General features: G+C 65.7%; 1 protein-coding gene across 15 annotated transcripts in view; it reads right to left on the reverse strand.

Moving 5' to 3' along the window:
* Positions 1-14,531, reverse strand: part of CAMK2B (calcium/calmodulin dependent protein kinase II beta) — a 95,636-nt gene that overhangs the window by 10,073 nt on the left and 71,032 nt on the right. For 4 of the 15 annotated variants that reach the window (XM_059934242.1, XM_059934241.1, XM_059934235.1 and 1 more), the window contains exons 8-18: positions 12,541-12,643; positions 12,369-12,452; positions 11,571-11,665; positions 11,273-11,395; positions 10,730-10,813; positions 9,962-10,004; positions 8,962-9,036; positions 3,957-3,997; positions 3,719-3,790; positions 2,189-2,233; positions 577-625 (exon numbers count right to left, since the gene is read on the reverse strand). In XM_059934242.1, the coding sequence (XP_059790225.1) occupies positions 577-625; positions 2,189-2,233; positions 3,719-3,790; positions 3,957-3,997; positions 8,962-9,036; positions 9,962-10,004; positions 10,730-10,813; positions 11,273-11,395; positions 11,571-11,665; positions 12,369-12,452; positions 12,541-12,643 (814 nt within the window). The remainder of the gene's footprint in view (positions 1-576; positions 626-2,188; positions 2,234-3,718; positions 3,791-3,956; positions 3,998-8,961; positions 9,037-9,961; positions 10,005-10,729; positions 10,814-11,272; positions 11,396-11,570; positions 11,666-12,368; positions 12,453-12,540; positions 12,644-14,531) is intronic. The other 11 variants (XM_059934243.1, XM_059934236.1, XM_059934246.1 and 8 more) reach the window with 5 other exon arrangements.

Genomic DNA, 14,531 nt, shown 5'->3' on the forward strand with positions numbered 1-14,531 from the left:
CTCCCTGGGGGCAGCTGAGAAAGCCGAGGGTGGAAGAGGGGGCCCTGGGTGAGCACATGGCGCCCGGCACCCTGGGGCCCTTGTGGGGCACAGACAGAGCATGGCCCAGCTCGGCCTGGGAGCCCTGAGAGTGGGTTGGAGCTCGAGTCTCTGCAGCCCACCCCCCCCAATCCCACAACGAGCCCAGGAAACGCCCCTTGCTGCCCGTCCACGAATCAACTGCCAGCCGGGCAGGCACAGGTTTAAGGACCTTTGAGAGAAGAAACAGCAAATTCAACCGTGGGAACTGGGTGCACAGCCCCCAGAGCAATCTGGGGGCCCGTGCAGAGAACCGGCCCACCCTGGGCAGCGGCTTCCTCGCTGCTCAGGGCGCCCGGGCCCGTCAGGCTCTGCTTGGATGCTATGCCGGAGACTGCCCGGCGCCGGTCTGTCCCCAGGCTCAGGTGGGACTGCAGCCCTGAGCAGGGTCAGCCCTGGGGGACACGCCCGCATCACAGACCTCGGCCTTTCTCCATCCCAGCTCCCCACCCGCCAGTGGCCCGCCCCGCTGCCCCCGCAGGCGGGGAGCTGGGGTACCTTTTGTGTCTTCGTCCTCTATGGTGGTGTGGGTGCTGTCAGATGACTCCTGGGGAGACACGGGGAGACAATGGGTCAGGACGTGGCCTGAACCCCAGAAACCCACAGGCAGCGCTGGAGCTTCACACCAGCCCCAGGGGTCACCTGTCCCCAGGCTGGGTCGCCATGTCCCCAACAGCTGAGGACCCCAACTTCCCCTTCTCCCCACAAGGCACACCCAGTGGAAAGAGTCCGTGTGCTCAGATGACTCATTAACAGGAGAGAAAAACAAGCTTTTTGGAGTTCCAAGACTCCGGGCGAAGCACAAAATCATCCACAGCCCGTGCATTTTGGCAGACAGGGCGGAAGCTTCCAGTAGGTGCTCAGGAACCCTGGCCTGGCCCAGACAGACTGCAGCAGTAACCACACCTCCTCCCCAGGCCTGGACCGTCCAGCCAGGCCTGGCCTTACCTCTCAGGTGGCCTTAAGGGCAGAGAGGTGGCCCCAGCACCTCCTACCTCACTCTTGGCTTACTGCCCTTCAGATACAAAACCAGGTGCCAGCCACCTGTCACCGAGTCCCCAGAAGGCCTGCTTGCTCCTCAGAAGGAACATCTTAACAGGGTCCCCAAGGGACCCCCCCCGCCCCCTCCAGCCCCCTCGCAGGACACACTGCTTTGGGCCCTGGGCCAGGAATGGGGGTGTCTACAGGTTGTAGGATCAGGGCTCACACCACAGCCCCAGAAGCCTCACTCCAGACACAGCGTCCTAGGAATACCCATCCCTGGCCCCGAGTCACAGAGGACACCCAGGCTCTTCCTAGCACCTTGAGCCTGGGGGTCGGCCCAGAGCCAATTGCCCAAGGCCCCCTGGTCCTGGCCCATGGCTGGGGTGTGTGGGGACCCTTTGAGGATCCCAGGCCCGGGTAGAAGTCTGGTTCTGGAAACATAGCGTGGCCGCCCACCCACCCCTCCCCCCACCCCAGAGAGCCAGCCCCTTCCCTGGCCCCGGGGTGAAGATGCCGATGGGATGGGAGCTGATGTCAGAGCAGAGAGGAGGAGCAGTAGGGGGGGTCAGCTCAGCGGGAAGCACCGGGCGCAGCGGGCAGAGGTGAGGAGCAACGGGTGAGGTCGGGGGGAGTCTACGCTCCCTCCTCCCCGCCCCACACTCGGGGTCACGCCGGGCAGCCCACGCCGGCCCTTCTCCCCTGGAGCACGCAGCCCTGGCCACGCATCACGGAGGGCACCCAGGCTCTTCCTGGCACCCTGAGCCTCTGAAATGGGCCCTGCATTCGGCTGCTCCTGGCTAGGCTGGGCCTGGCCATCGCCAAGGCAGGCGGGAGAGGGTCTGAGAAGTGGACCCTGCTCAGGACATGAGGAGGCCCAGGCTCCTGTGTCCACCGTGGACTTGGTACAACCATGCCTCCAAACAGGGCAGCACCTGGGGCCTTTCCCCAAAAGGGAGCAGCCCGCGGACTTGGGGGGCTCTGTCCTGCCTTGGGAGGGGTCCCTTGCACAGTTGTCTTGGCACAAATGCTTCCCCGGGGTCAACATCCCAGAGCTTCCCCAGGGCCAGGGGGTCTGCCTACTGCCTGAGCAGACGCTCCCAAGAGGGTGGCGAGGAACGCGCAGTACCTTGATCCCGTCCACTGGGTTATGAATGACGGTGCTTTGAGGTTCCTACAGAAGAAGGAAGCACAGAGGAAGGAAAGAGGGAAGTGAGAAGAGGAGGAGAGCGGAGGCCCCCCAGAGGAGAGGAGAGGAGAGGGTGGGAGCGCAGCAGGACGGCGGCAGATGGCCAGCGGGGAGCAGAGCAGCTGGAGAGAAACCTGGGACGATGTGGATGGAACAAGCAGACCTGCCCAGACCTCGCGGGCGCCTGCGACGGGAGGGAGGGCGATGGAGAGCGGGCGCCTGAGGGCCGTGGCGAGAAGCCACACGCTGGGTGCCCTGCCTCAGGCGCCCTGACCCTCTCTTTGCCGCCGGACCCTCTGCCTCGGCATGGGCGGGGCACAGATTTGAAGATGTCATGGGGGTGTGGTGGCACATGGGATGGACGGGGTCCGAGACGGGGCTGGCTGCGAGGCCGGCACGTGGGACCCTCCCCTCCTGGGCCAAGGCCGCCCTCCCACTCGCTGGATGGCCATTCAGCAAACCCAGCCTCCCCACGGGCGGTCCAGGGCTCACTCCCAGAAGCGCGGCCCGGGGCCTGCGGGGACACCAAGTGTGCTTTCAGCAAACTCAGAACCTGTGGACCAGCAAACCCCAGCCCCTCGGGATGGCCTGCTCTGTACGAGACACCACAGGCGCACAGCATCCTGGACAGGAGGGCCGGTACCCGCTGGCCACAACCCTGAAGCACCAGCTCCGTCCCCTGGACAGGACCCTCCAGGTGAGGGCTGGCGCTGGCGGGTCCCTCTGACCTCACGTCCGCCCAGCCCTCCCCAGCAGGAACCCCTGAACCCTCCGGGCAGCCACAGGCCAGCACAGCCATAGAAGTGTATCTCCCCCCACCTGCCTCGGGGCCTGCAGGACACAGACTCTGATGGGAAACGCCACGGCTGCTGCTGCCCTAGACCCGACAGCTGCTGCTGGGCCGTCACCAGGGAAACCACCAAGGGGTCTCTGTCTCCCTCCAGATCACTGGGCTCTGAAGCTAAGGTCAGGCCCACCCGTTCTTCCTGGGGAGAAGCCAAAGGCCCCCACCTCCCAGACAGCGCAGGCCTGCAGCACCCGGGAGAGGGGTTGGCGGGGGAGTCCCCACCGCCTAGCCTGTCCTCACCCCCGACCCCGGGCCACTCCCCCTGCAGAGCCTGCCCGGGCCGATCTCTGGGTCAGCCCGTTGCGAGCAGAGGAGCCGAGCAAGGTTGCTGCCCTGGATCCTGGCTCTCAGCCTCACCGGCTCCCTGACGGGCTCTCACTGCTGAGCCACAAGTCAGCAGGGGCCTGTCCGCTGCCCCCAGAGGGGCTCTCCGGCACGGCCTGAACTGGGGTCCACCCTCACTCCCACACCCGAGCGGCAGTGGGGCCGGAAGGGCTAAGTGTCGTCTGTCAGAGACAGGCTGGCAGCCAGACCCCAGCTTCACCCCAGGCCTCCCGACAGGTGGCCACCACACAGCCAGGGTACGGGAGGGCCGAGAAGCGGGGGGCTGAGGGGTTCAGTACCAGGGCAGCTGGAGGAAGCGTCCCCTTGGGGCTGGTGGCAGCTGCACTGTTTTTGGTGCTATTCGTCTGGGGCTGCAGAGAGAGGAAGAGAAGCCATTAGGGAGAGAATGAGGGGGTCACACCCCTTCCTTGGGAGGGGAGGAGGCCCAGAGGGAGCTTCGGGGATTGGGCAAAGCTGTAGGCTTGAGACGGGGGAGGGGGGGGACCCAGACCCCCAAGGGCCAAGGCAGCGCCTCACCTTGACTCCGTCTGCTTTCTTGTTGAGTAAACTCTTGGCTGCTGCATTGGAGGAAACAGACATGATGAGTGAGGGGCCCGGGTCCCACCGCAGCCCACCCCTTCGGCGTGAGGCAGCCTCGGGGACCTGCGCGGAGCCTGGGCTCCCCAGGACCCAAGGTCCCAAGGCAGAGGTAGCTTCTGCGCCCAGCTGGGGACAGAGTGGGCCTGTGTCCTATGCCGAGCAGGGCCGCCCTGGGGAAGGCCTGGCCAGCGCTGCCCGAGGACCCTCGTCCCCGGGACAGGGCCTTCCCCCGGCCATCTGCCATGACCTTGGAGGACACCAAGGTTTCTCCTCCCACCTGTGACCAGCAGCTTCCGGGAGGGCAGCATGCGGGTTCCCCGAAAAGGAAGGCAGGGCGCTGTCCCTCACCCGAGATGGGAACACAGGGCAGGACAGCAGATTGGAGTGGTAGGCACCCCCGTGTTCTCAGGCAGGGGTGGGTGGGCTGCAGCTGGCCACCCACAAAGGGAGGGCCTCGTCCCAACCCCAGGTGCCTGCTCTCAGCCTCCTGGCCCCCCTCCCTTGGCAGACCGGACGCGGAGCTCTGCTCCCACGGCCAGGCCTCAGGCCACGCCTCTCAGCTCAGAGCCCCCGAGGGGCAGCCTCACTCTCCCTCTTAAACCACCCCGCAGCCCGAGCCTTGGGGCCACTGCTCGGCCTTGCTCTGGCAGCGCTGACTGGGCCAACCAGGGCCTCTGTGCCCACCTACCAAGGACCTTAAGCTCTGAGTGACATCAACAGGATGACACACCTGGGTGAGGGTCCAAAGAGCCGCCTGCATCCCAGGTTCCCACCACCCCTCAGACGCCCTGGCCCAGCAGACGGCCCGTCTCACCCCAGCCTTCCCCGCGCCCCCGGGGAGGAGGTCGGGGGCGGTCCGGCTCTGCTTCTGCCTCTCTGTGCGCCAGCTTCAGAGGCCCTGACCTGCCACACCCCACAGGCCCTTAGCCCCCCAGCATCTGCACCCTCTGCAGTGGTTAGTTTTAATTACAGAACTTGAAAAAAAAAAAAAGAGAAAAAAAGGAAGTCAGCTTACCTTATGGAAAAGGAAAGGTGAGGAGGGGAGGAGAGGGAGTGAGGAAGAAAGGAAGAGAGAGAGAAAACAAGATTTGTGGACGTTCAGGCAGGGAGTGCAAGTCTGCAGCCCGGGACTCAGCAGCTCCTGCCTCACCCGCCCTGCCCACGCTCACGCCAAGCGGTGCCCCAGGACAGCCGGTGTGGATTAGAGAAGCAGCCCTGGGGTCGGATGCCTGAGGGTGGGGTCCCTTGTCCTGGAAGGAAGGTGGCACAGTCCCCACCGCCGGCTCCAAAAGCTCTGGCTGGCCAGCCCTGAAGGGGAGGCCGCCTGCCCAGAGGGAGGAGGAGGGTGGCCCCCAGCAGGCCTGCGCGGGGACCTTTCCTGCTGGGAACATCCCTGGAGACCGTTGACTCGGCCGGCACATCAGAAAGACCCAGAGAGCTGCAGTGATTCTCAAAGTGCGGTCCCCCTGGACCCCACCCCAACCCCTGCCAGCAACATCTGCATCGCATCGCATCACCTGGGCCGCCCCAGACCTCCCGAGGCAGAACCTCGGGGGTGGGCTCAGCAACAGTTTAACTGTTCATCTGCTCTGGGGGATCCTGATGCTGCTTCAGTTCGAGAACCACTGATCAAGGTCCCCAGTGCAGTGACCAGGCCAGTCCCAGGTCGCTGGGCCACCCCCTGCTGATTGCCTTTCCCTGTCCAGGTGGCCATCGCCGCCCTCCGGGCTTTGCTTTGGCACACAGGTGGCTGCCCCCAGCCAGAGGGCCCCGTGGGGTCATCGGAGACCTGCTACACTGGGCGCAGCTTCCGTTCCCAGCCTTCCTCCCCAGCGGACCCGTCAATTCCCTCAGGTTTCCCTCCCAGGATCCACAGGCCAAAGTTTAACGAGAAGCCTGACTCCTGGCCCAACCCTGTCGCCCGGTGGGCTTCACCCCGTGAGAAGCATCACAGTACCCCAGCGAGTGAAGGGACCACAGGTCATCCCTTTCCTCGTCCCCCAGTTCATCCTCCCAAGGGCGAGGCCTCACCTGGCGAGGCCGGACTCAGGATCACACCCTGATGCCCTGGCAGCCCTGCTCCGCGGGCATCCAGGACCAGAAATGCCGCCTGCTCAGGGCCACAACCCACTTCCCACTGCGGGGACTGTGAAAACCTCCCTGGTGGCAGCTACGTCCGCCTCCCTGTAACTCACCACAGGGGAACAATCCAGCCCTGCAGACATGGGAACTCCCGGGCCTCGAGGGCCTGCAGCCTCACTCCTGACCAGCATGGCCCTAGCCTCCCTGCTGACCCCGAAGTGGGGGTCGTGCTGTGCTCACAGAGCCCAGGGACCCTGTCTATGCTGGCCGCCCAGCTGGCCGGACACAGCTGGAGGAAAGTGGGGTCCAGCCCGTCTTGAAGGCACTCGTCGCGAGAGCTGAGAAGGCGAGGAAGCTGACCCCCAGCCCCCAATTTAAGGTGGGCAGTTTGGAGAGAGTCACCTCCCAGTGCCACACAGCCTTGGCCAGCGGCATTCCCGGCCGGCTGAGTTAGAGCCAGTGCACGCCAGTGCTGGTCTGAGAAGTCCGGCCAGGGCCAGCCCAGTGCCCTGGTGGGGGCAGAGTCAGCTCTGCCTGGTCTTCCCCTTGGGCAGGAAAGGGGGGGCCCCTGGGTCAGACCCTGGGACAGTCCTGGGTCGCAAGAGGGTTCCCTTCAGTCCCTGATTCTATCAAAACCCACATTCCAGACCGTGCTACACGGGACGGCACCAGTTCCGCTCCCTAACAAGCCACCCCTCCGGGGACTCAGTCGGCCACCACGGCCCAGGCTCCAGGAGGCCCTGCAGCAGACACCTGTCCTTGTAATCGACTCCCAAACACTCCTCCTTGGGGACCCCTGTAACCTACACCTGCGTGTCTGGGTGCAGCGTGTCTGGACACACAGCTGCCGTCTTCCTGAGTGCAGCTCCTGGCCGCCGTGTTTCCTGGAAATTCACATCTCTGTCTGAGAATAACTCCAGAATCCTGTTGACTCCCGTCTACACTAGCGGTCAAAGGCATAGGGAGTCTCCTTTGTGTTTTCTCAAGTCGAATTCAAATCGAATTCATTACTACACAGCAGGAGCCAAGGTGGACCAACCAGGCGCCCTAGACCCCCGGAGACAAGCAGAGACCCTCTGTCCCACCCCGGCCCGGGTCCTTGGGGCCAGGCCATCACTGCCACCCCAGAAGTTTGCCTGAGTCTCCTCTTGGTGAAGGCCAAGTGGGACTGACCAGGCCGCCTTGATGAACTGCAAGAGATCTACAAAGACACCCGGTCTTTCGCTGGCCGAGGGCACTATGTCACCCCAGAGGCCGTCATCCACAGAGAAGCGACGGCCTTGGGACTGAGCCCCCTGCCTGCCTGTGTCTGCTGGGTCCAACGCACTGGCTGAGATGGGCTGACCTAGCAGGGATGGGGGGCTCAGGCCACAGGGCCCAGCCTCTACCTCGTCCCCTAGCTCGTCACTCAGGGACAGCCATGCTGGGCTCCGTCCACATGCACGGACCACCCCCAGGACAGAGTGGCCCTGGGCGCCGGGGGCAGAGCCGCACATGCTCGCGGCCTCATGCACGGACGCTCCGCATCCCCTTGCAGGCAGCGGGCATTGCAGGTGGGCGCCTGCCTCGCTCACCGCCCCCCTGCCCCCGGCTTCACCAGGAGCCCCTAGTCTCACTGTCCCGTGTCCCTCCGCCCCTCCCTCCCTCTCAGGTGCTCCGGAAAGGCCCAGAAAATGAAGCTGACTCAGGACGACCCCCGGGGGCCTGCCTGCTGGACCTGTCACCGGGCTCACGGGAGGAGCACAGGCCCTCCTGCTGAGGACAGCCCTGCCCTGAAAGCCCCAGGAGGCAGCGGCCGGGGTCCTCTGGGTGGGCAGGCGGGCCTGCGCACCCTGCGGGGTCATGGGGTAAGAGCTGGGCTGGATGTGCAGTAAAGAAAGGGCCCGGGCTTGGTTGGGAGGGGCTGGGCGTCTGCCCTGTCCCGGCCGACATTCGAGGCACTGGCAGGAAATGCCGGGCTTCTTCTAGGCCCCTCAGCTGCAGCTGGCTCTGCCCGCCCTACACCTGTGCCATCCTCAGCTCGGGCTGGGGCCATGGGCCCACTAGGAAGTCTTGGGGTCCACTAGCCTTATGTGGTCCGGCCAAGGTCATGGCTGGATGAGCGGGAGCTGGCCTGGGCCTCCTGGGAGGTCTGCCCCTCACAGACTGGGGCACAGGTCAGCAGAATGAGCCTCTCCCCTCACAGGTTGGGGATGAGGTAATGGGGGCCTCGTAGAAAGAAACCAAGAGGAGGCCTTCAGAGTCATTCTCTGGGTGGCCGAGGGCCGCGTCTTGGGGCTCACGGGGCAGACGTGCGTGTCTGGGACTCAGCACAGACCACCGGCTCCGTGCGAGCGGCTGGGAGCGCAGGGCAGGGCCCTGGGAGCGTGTGCGGGCCAGGTCGGGGGTGGACGGGGTGGCGAGTGGGCTCTCACGGGGCAGGGTCTCTGCCCACGCCCTTCTGCCCAGGGCCCCCACTCGGGATCCAAACTCCCAGCAGCAGCCCCGAGGCTTCCTGGGGTTGGTGTCAAGGTCATTCTGAGCGGGGGTCATGATGGACAAGTGGGGAGTGAGCCTGAGACAGCAAAGGGCTCTGACCAGAGGGGTCTCCTGACCCCCAGACTCAGGGACCAGGACTGGGGAATTCCGTCAAAGGCATGGAGGGCACCTCGGCTCAGGGGTCAGCCAGCCTGGCCCCTCCTGAAACAGGTGGGGTCTGAGGCCGCTGGGACAGCTGGGACTGCCTCCCTGCCCACAGGGGCTCTGGGGGTGTGTCCGGGGCGGGAGCAGAGGCTCCCGGGGCCTCTGAGGAGGCCCTCAAGGCCCAGCCAGCGGCTGCGTGCAGTGAGGGGACCTGCATGCCGACAGGCGGGACATCTACCTTGTTCCACCAGCCCCATGGTGGTGCCGGAGGCCGCGGTGGACATTGTGGCTGGAGCGGTGGTCTGTCTGCCCACTGTTAGCACCGGGTTAGAGACGAGGGGAGGGGCGGACACAGACGAGGGGTGGGCGAGGTGAGGGAAGAGAAGAGACAAAGGAAGCAGAAGAAGATTAGAGTCAAAGTTTAGGTGACGGATGGTTCCAGAATCCCTTTCACAAGAGCGTGAAAACAAGATGGAGACCGATTGACACTGGAAAAGCATTTGCCTCCTTTCTCCTTGGAAAACCCCAGCGGGGCCTTCCGGGCGCCTGGCTGGGCGTGCGGACAGGACACGTCCTGTTAGTATTGGTGTGACGGCATGCCCCCCCGCCCGGCAGCACAGCATCACAGCAGAAGTAACAGGATGGGGCGCGTGCTGATGTAGACGGACAACGAGGACGGACCACAGACGCTCCCGCACCAGCATCGCAGGCCACAGACAAGCCACAGGAGCGCCAGGGGGCAGCCGCCCCGCTCGGGTGACGCCGTCCCCGCCGGGCCCGCCTGGGCCCATGGCCTCAGGGTCGCCGACAGCCCCCCAGAGCGGCCGCACACCCCCAGCCCTGCCCACCCTCGGTGCCCGGGTGGGCGGCCGCCAGCCCGAGTATCCGGAGCCTCCTCTAGCCGCCCCCTAACCCACACACAGAACGGGTGCTCCGAGGATTCAGGACAACAACGAGGCCACAGAGGTGCCGACCAACGCCTGGACAGACACACGGAGCTGCGGCCCGGCCGGCGGGCAGCTCAGACACAGACCCAACACGCAGGGACGTGCCCTCGCGGGGCCCGGCCGGAGCCCAGGCCTCCTCTGTGGCCCGAGGGTCTCAGAGGGAGGAAGGTCGGGCCGGGCCAGCAGCAGAGGAGGGGACAGTGGGGTGAGGACACGGCAGGCAGCTGGTGGCGAGTCGTTCCCCAGCCTTCCCGCCGTAGGCCTGCTCCTCCTGGAGAAGGCTGTACTCACCTGAGAAATTCCGCGTGGCCAGCATGGTGGTGAGGATCGCGCCCTGGGGACAGACACACAGCTGAGGCCAGGCGGGGCCCCCCGCCCGGACCTCGAGTCACGGCCTCGCAGAGAGGCAGCTGCACCCAGACATGCCACCCATGTCCAGCATTAAAACAGGGACGCACCCCAGGCCCTAAACTGCCCACTGAGCCCAGCTCCTAAAGGCTTCAAGACCCCCCGGGGCTGCAGCTGGGGGTCTGCCTCTCCCCACGGCGCCTCCTCTCCCTGACAGGCACGTGCACGCCAGCCGCCAGGCCTGGGCACTCACTCCCAACACAGAGCAGCCTGTAGGGAGGGCGCCCCCCTCCCTCCCTCCCGACCTCCCCCTGCCCGCCCAAGCAGCAGAGCTCGGCGGATCTCCTGAGCAAACCTGCCCCAGGTCAGAAGCTTCTCAGCCGGCTCCCGCTCAGAGAGCATGACCGACCACAGGGCGCCTTTCCCCCCAGGGAGCCCCAGGAATGCCTCATGGGCGGCGCGGGCGGCTGAGGAGGGACCAGCTGTGCACATGGGGGCCAGGCCCACGTCTGGGCACCTCTGGTGTTGTTGCCACGGGGGGGCTAGTCTGGGACGGCGCTGACAAGCAGCCCGTCCTAGGTGACTGGGACCCCCACAGGCCTGCCTGAGCCCCTCCAGCTGCTCCCAGGGCAGGGCCCTCGGCTCCTCTGGGTGGGTGAGCGCGCGTGCCTGGCGTGGCACCCTGGCCGCTCGCTGGGGTCGGCGTCTCACCTTGAGCTTCCGCCGGGCATTGAACTTTTTCAGGCACTCCACGGTCTCCTGCCTGTGCATCATGGAGGCCACAGTGGAGCGTTGCTGTGGGGAGGGGGGCAGGAGGAGGGGGTCACACTCTGCAAGGAGCCCCGAGGGGCATCAGCTCTGTCCCCAAGGCAGGGCTCAAAAGAGGGGGCTCGGGGCAAGGCTCAGGGCAGCAGCACCCCCAGGGCCCTTGTGCCAGGAGCTGCCAGCCGCCCACTGCAGCCGGAGGCCACCTGTCCCCGCTGCCTGCCTAACCCCCCAGCCCGTCACCCCTCATGGCCCGTCCGCCCCCCCACCTGTCCCTCACCCGCCTCGCTACTCTATCCCCTCACGCCCTGGACTGGGCCTCCTCTTCCCACGGAGCTCCTTAGTCTCCCAGGGACTAAGGTCTTTACACCCGCCAGCCTTAAAGCCACAGGCCACGCAGCCCCCGGGAAACCAGGGGACCCACTGGATGCGAGGAGCGCGCGCCAGGGTCGACGCGCCGGGGGGCGGTCCGAGGCTGGGGCGACTTACGCAGACCCACGGGTGCTTCAGCGCCTCGTGCGCCGCGATGCGCTTGGCAGGGTTGATGGTCAGCATCTGGTTGATGAGGTTCTTGGCTTCAGGAGTGACCGTATCCCACTCCGGGGACGGGAACTAGGAAAGGAAGCCACGCACAAGGGAGCCTAAAGCCCCCTTCCCAGGCAGGAGACAGGATTCTCCGGGGGGGGCCTCATCCGGAAACGGGCGGCATCACCCCGCTCCCTGCCTCTGCCAGCCTGCCTCCCCCGGACAGGGAGGGGTCGGGGGGCGGGGTGGTCCCGGCACTCACGTCGTAGGCCCCGGCCTTGATCTGCTGGTACAGCTTGTGCTGGTCCTCGTCCCAGAAGGGCGGGTAGCCCACGAGCAGGATGTACAGGATCACCCCTGCGGAGAACCGCAAGCGCAGGGCCTCGCACTGCCGCCCACGCTGCCTGCGCCCGGCGGCTCAGCCCCGGCCCACGGAGCCCACAGCGCAGCCACGAGCCAGTGGGCGCTGCTGCGTGGGGTCAGCTGTGTGACCCCCCCGGCGTGGGGGTCAGATGCCCAGCTCTGCCGCCTGACAGCTAGGGGACCCTCAGCCAGTTTCCCAGCATCAGCTAGGGTCGGGGTCACTGCCCGAAGCCAGCAAGCCCCATGAGGATACCGGGACCCTCGAGGTCCAGTGGGATGCCCCCCGGCCCCTGCAGCCAGCGTCAGCAAGTGTCACTGTTTGGAGACCCTGACGGCGGAATGGCATGAACATTTCTTTCACCTCTGCTCTACCCTCACCCTACTTCACAGGAGAGGCCTGAGGCCGGCCCCCTCCGCTGCGCAGAGGACGGGCCCCGCCAGGGTGGTGTGCACGGCCTCCAGACCTCCTGCATCCATCCACCACCCGGGCACCTGTCGCTCCTTCTCCAGACCGCTCTGCGGAGCGCAGGGCAGGCGCTGGGGTGGTGGGCTTCTCAGCAACAGCCAGGATCGCATTAGCGACTCCAGTCTGGGTGGAGAGGGCGCTCCTAGCGGGGGGTAGCCCCGTGAGCCAGCCCAGCGGCGGGTCCCTCACGGTGGCCCTGCGGCCCTACCCCGCCCTGCACACCAGCCTCACCGCACGCCCAGATGTCCACCGGCTTGCCGTACGCCTCCTTGCGCAGCACCTCTGGGGACAGGTAGCCCGGCGTGCCAGCGAACCCTAGCGGGAGGGGAAAGGGCCATGTGAGCGGCCGCGGGGGCAGCTGACGCCCCCAGCCTGGCCCCCGGCCGGCCAGCCGGCTACTCACCAAACCACGCCTGCTGGTCCCCCTGCACCTCGATAGCCAGGCCGAAGTCTGCCAGCTTCACTGCGGCCCCTTTGCACTTGCTGGCCAGGAGCAGGTTCTCGGGCTGCGGGGAAGGTGACCGGCCCGAGAGCGTGTGGTTCACACCCAGGGGTGTCACGGGAGGGAGGGGGGACAAAATAGTGCTTTGCAGACAGGGGCGCACAGGTCTGACCCGCCACCACGTGGGTGTCCCCCCAGCACAGCTGACACCCTTGGCTTGGGCGTATCCCAGAGCTCTGGGCCCCCCGGGCCTGCAGCCCACAGTCTGTCCCTGCGCCCCCACTCCCCGGGGGCAGGGACAGGCGCCCCAGAGCTGAGGGAAGCTGGCTCCCAAAGCGCAAGCTTGTGAACTCAGGGCGCTGGGACCAAAACTGAGCACACCGTACAGGCCCTGGCAGGCCGTGCGGGGGCCCGGGACCTCCCCCGGCAGAGGGGCTTCCCTCCCCTCACCACGACTGGCGGCACAGGCAACTGCCTGCTGGAGTGCTCAGGCACTTCCTGCAGGACGGCAACCCTCAAAGGGCAAGAAGGAACAACCGAGGGCCCCCGAGAGCCGGGCAGCGCAGGACGTCTGCCCACCAAGTCCCACCGGCCCCATGCTGGGCAGAGGGGGCCTGCCTTGACCGCTGCCCATCCAGCGCCCACAGGTGGGAAAGGTCCCATGCAGAGTTCCCTGAGTCGGGGAGCAGCGCCCTTGCTCAAGCTGGAAGGACGTTCATCCCTGTCCCACTGGAGCGCCAAGGCTGCTGCCCCCTGACTGGGGACACTTGGCCCCAAAGGCCCGAGGGGGGTCCCTGTCCACTGTGTCCTGTGCGCTGGGCCCCTCCCATCCCAGCCTATCCCACCAGCCTCACCACCTCCCAGCGGTCAGCGCTCAGAGCTCAAAGCCGCCGGACTTCCTCATCCCTGACTGCCAGGGGCCTCTCTGGGCCCTCGGCCCCCCTCGCCAGGCCACCCTCCCGTCGGGAAGGCCCGCTGAGACCACACTGCCACTTTGCTGCCACCAAGAAAGACAGACACCACCAACCGAACTGAGTTAACACCGCTTGTACACCTGGGGTGTTAGGACGAAACACGTGGAAGAGGTGAAGCACGCCAGCCCCACACGGCAGAAACCAGTCCCTCCAGGCCCACAGAGCTGGCTGGCCGAGGCGCTGTCCCTCCAGGTGATGCGTGCTGGGGACACTCAGCCCTGTCTGCCCAGCGCGGCCTGGAGGCCTCTGAACATTTTATTTTTTGATTATTGGCCTTTTTTTTTTTTTAAATACTCCCCTTTCCTTCCTTTTTCAAAGTTTATTTCTTAATGCACGTCCCATCAACTTTTTTGGCCACAGCGCACGCCATGTGGAACTTCCCCGACCAGGCGTCGAACCCGCGCCCCCTGCATTAGAAGCACGGAGTCTTAACCACTGGACCACCAGGGAAGCCCGCCTCTGAACACCGTGATTTTGCAAATGTGCGTGGGGCAAGGGGACCCCAACCTCTCCACACACCCCACATCAAGAAGTCTGAAATAAACACAACATTGTAAATCAACTATATTTCAAGTTTTTAAATATTAAATGAAAAAAAGAAGTCTGAAATCGTAGGGGTCAGGGACTGCAGCTGTGGGCTTGACCTGACTTCTACAGGTCAGATACCCCCACCCCGAGGAAACAAACCAGCACTCCTCCCCAGGAAGAAGGAGCTAAGTGGACTTGGTCCCTGGGAAGAAGTGGACGAGAAGGCCCGGGGCCGGGCGGTAGGGAGAGGCAGGGGACCCAGCGGGGCCCGAGCAGTGATGCCCTGCCCCCGGGCTCCTCCTGCCTCCCTCGCAGCCCCCTGAGATGGCACCAACCCCCTCTGCTCTCTCCGCCCTCCACGTCTGGGCTGAGAGGACACCCACCGCAGCACCGCTTCTGGGGGGCTGTCTCAGTCAAGACGGCGGGGGCCTCTCTAGAGGAGGAGGGACA

Source organism: Balaenoptera ricei, chromosome 9, assembly GCF_028023285.1.
Source record: "Balaenoptera ricei isolate mBalRic1 chromosome 9, mBalRic1.hap2, whole genome shotgun sequence".
Taxonomy (NCBI): Eukaryota; Metazoa; Chordata; class Mammalia; order Artiodactyla; family Balaenopteridae; genus Balaenoptera; species Balaenoptera ricei.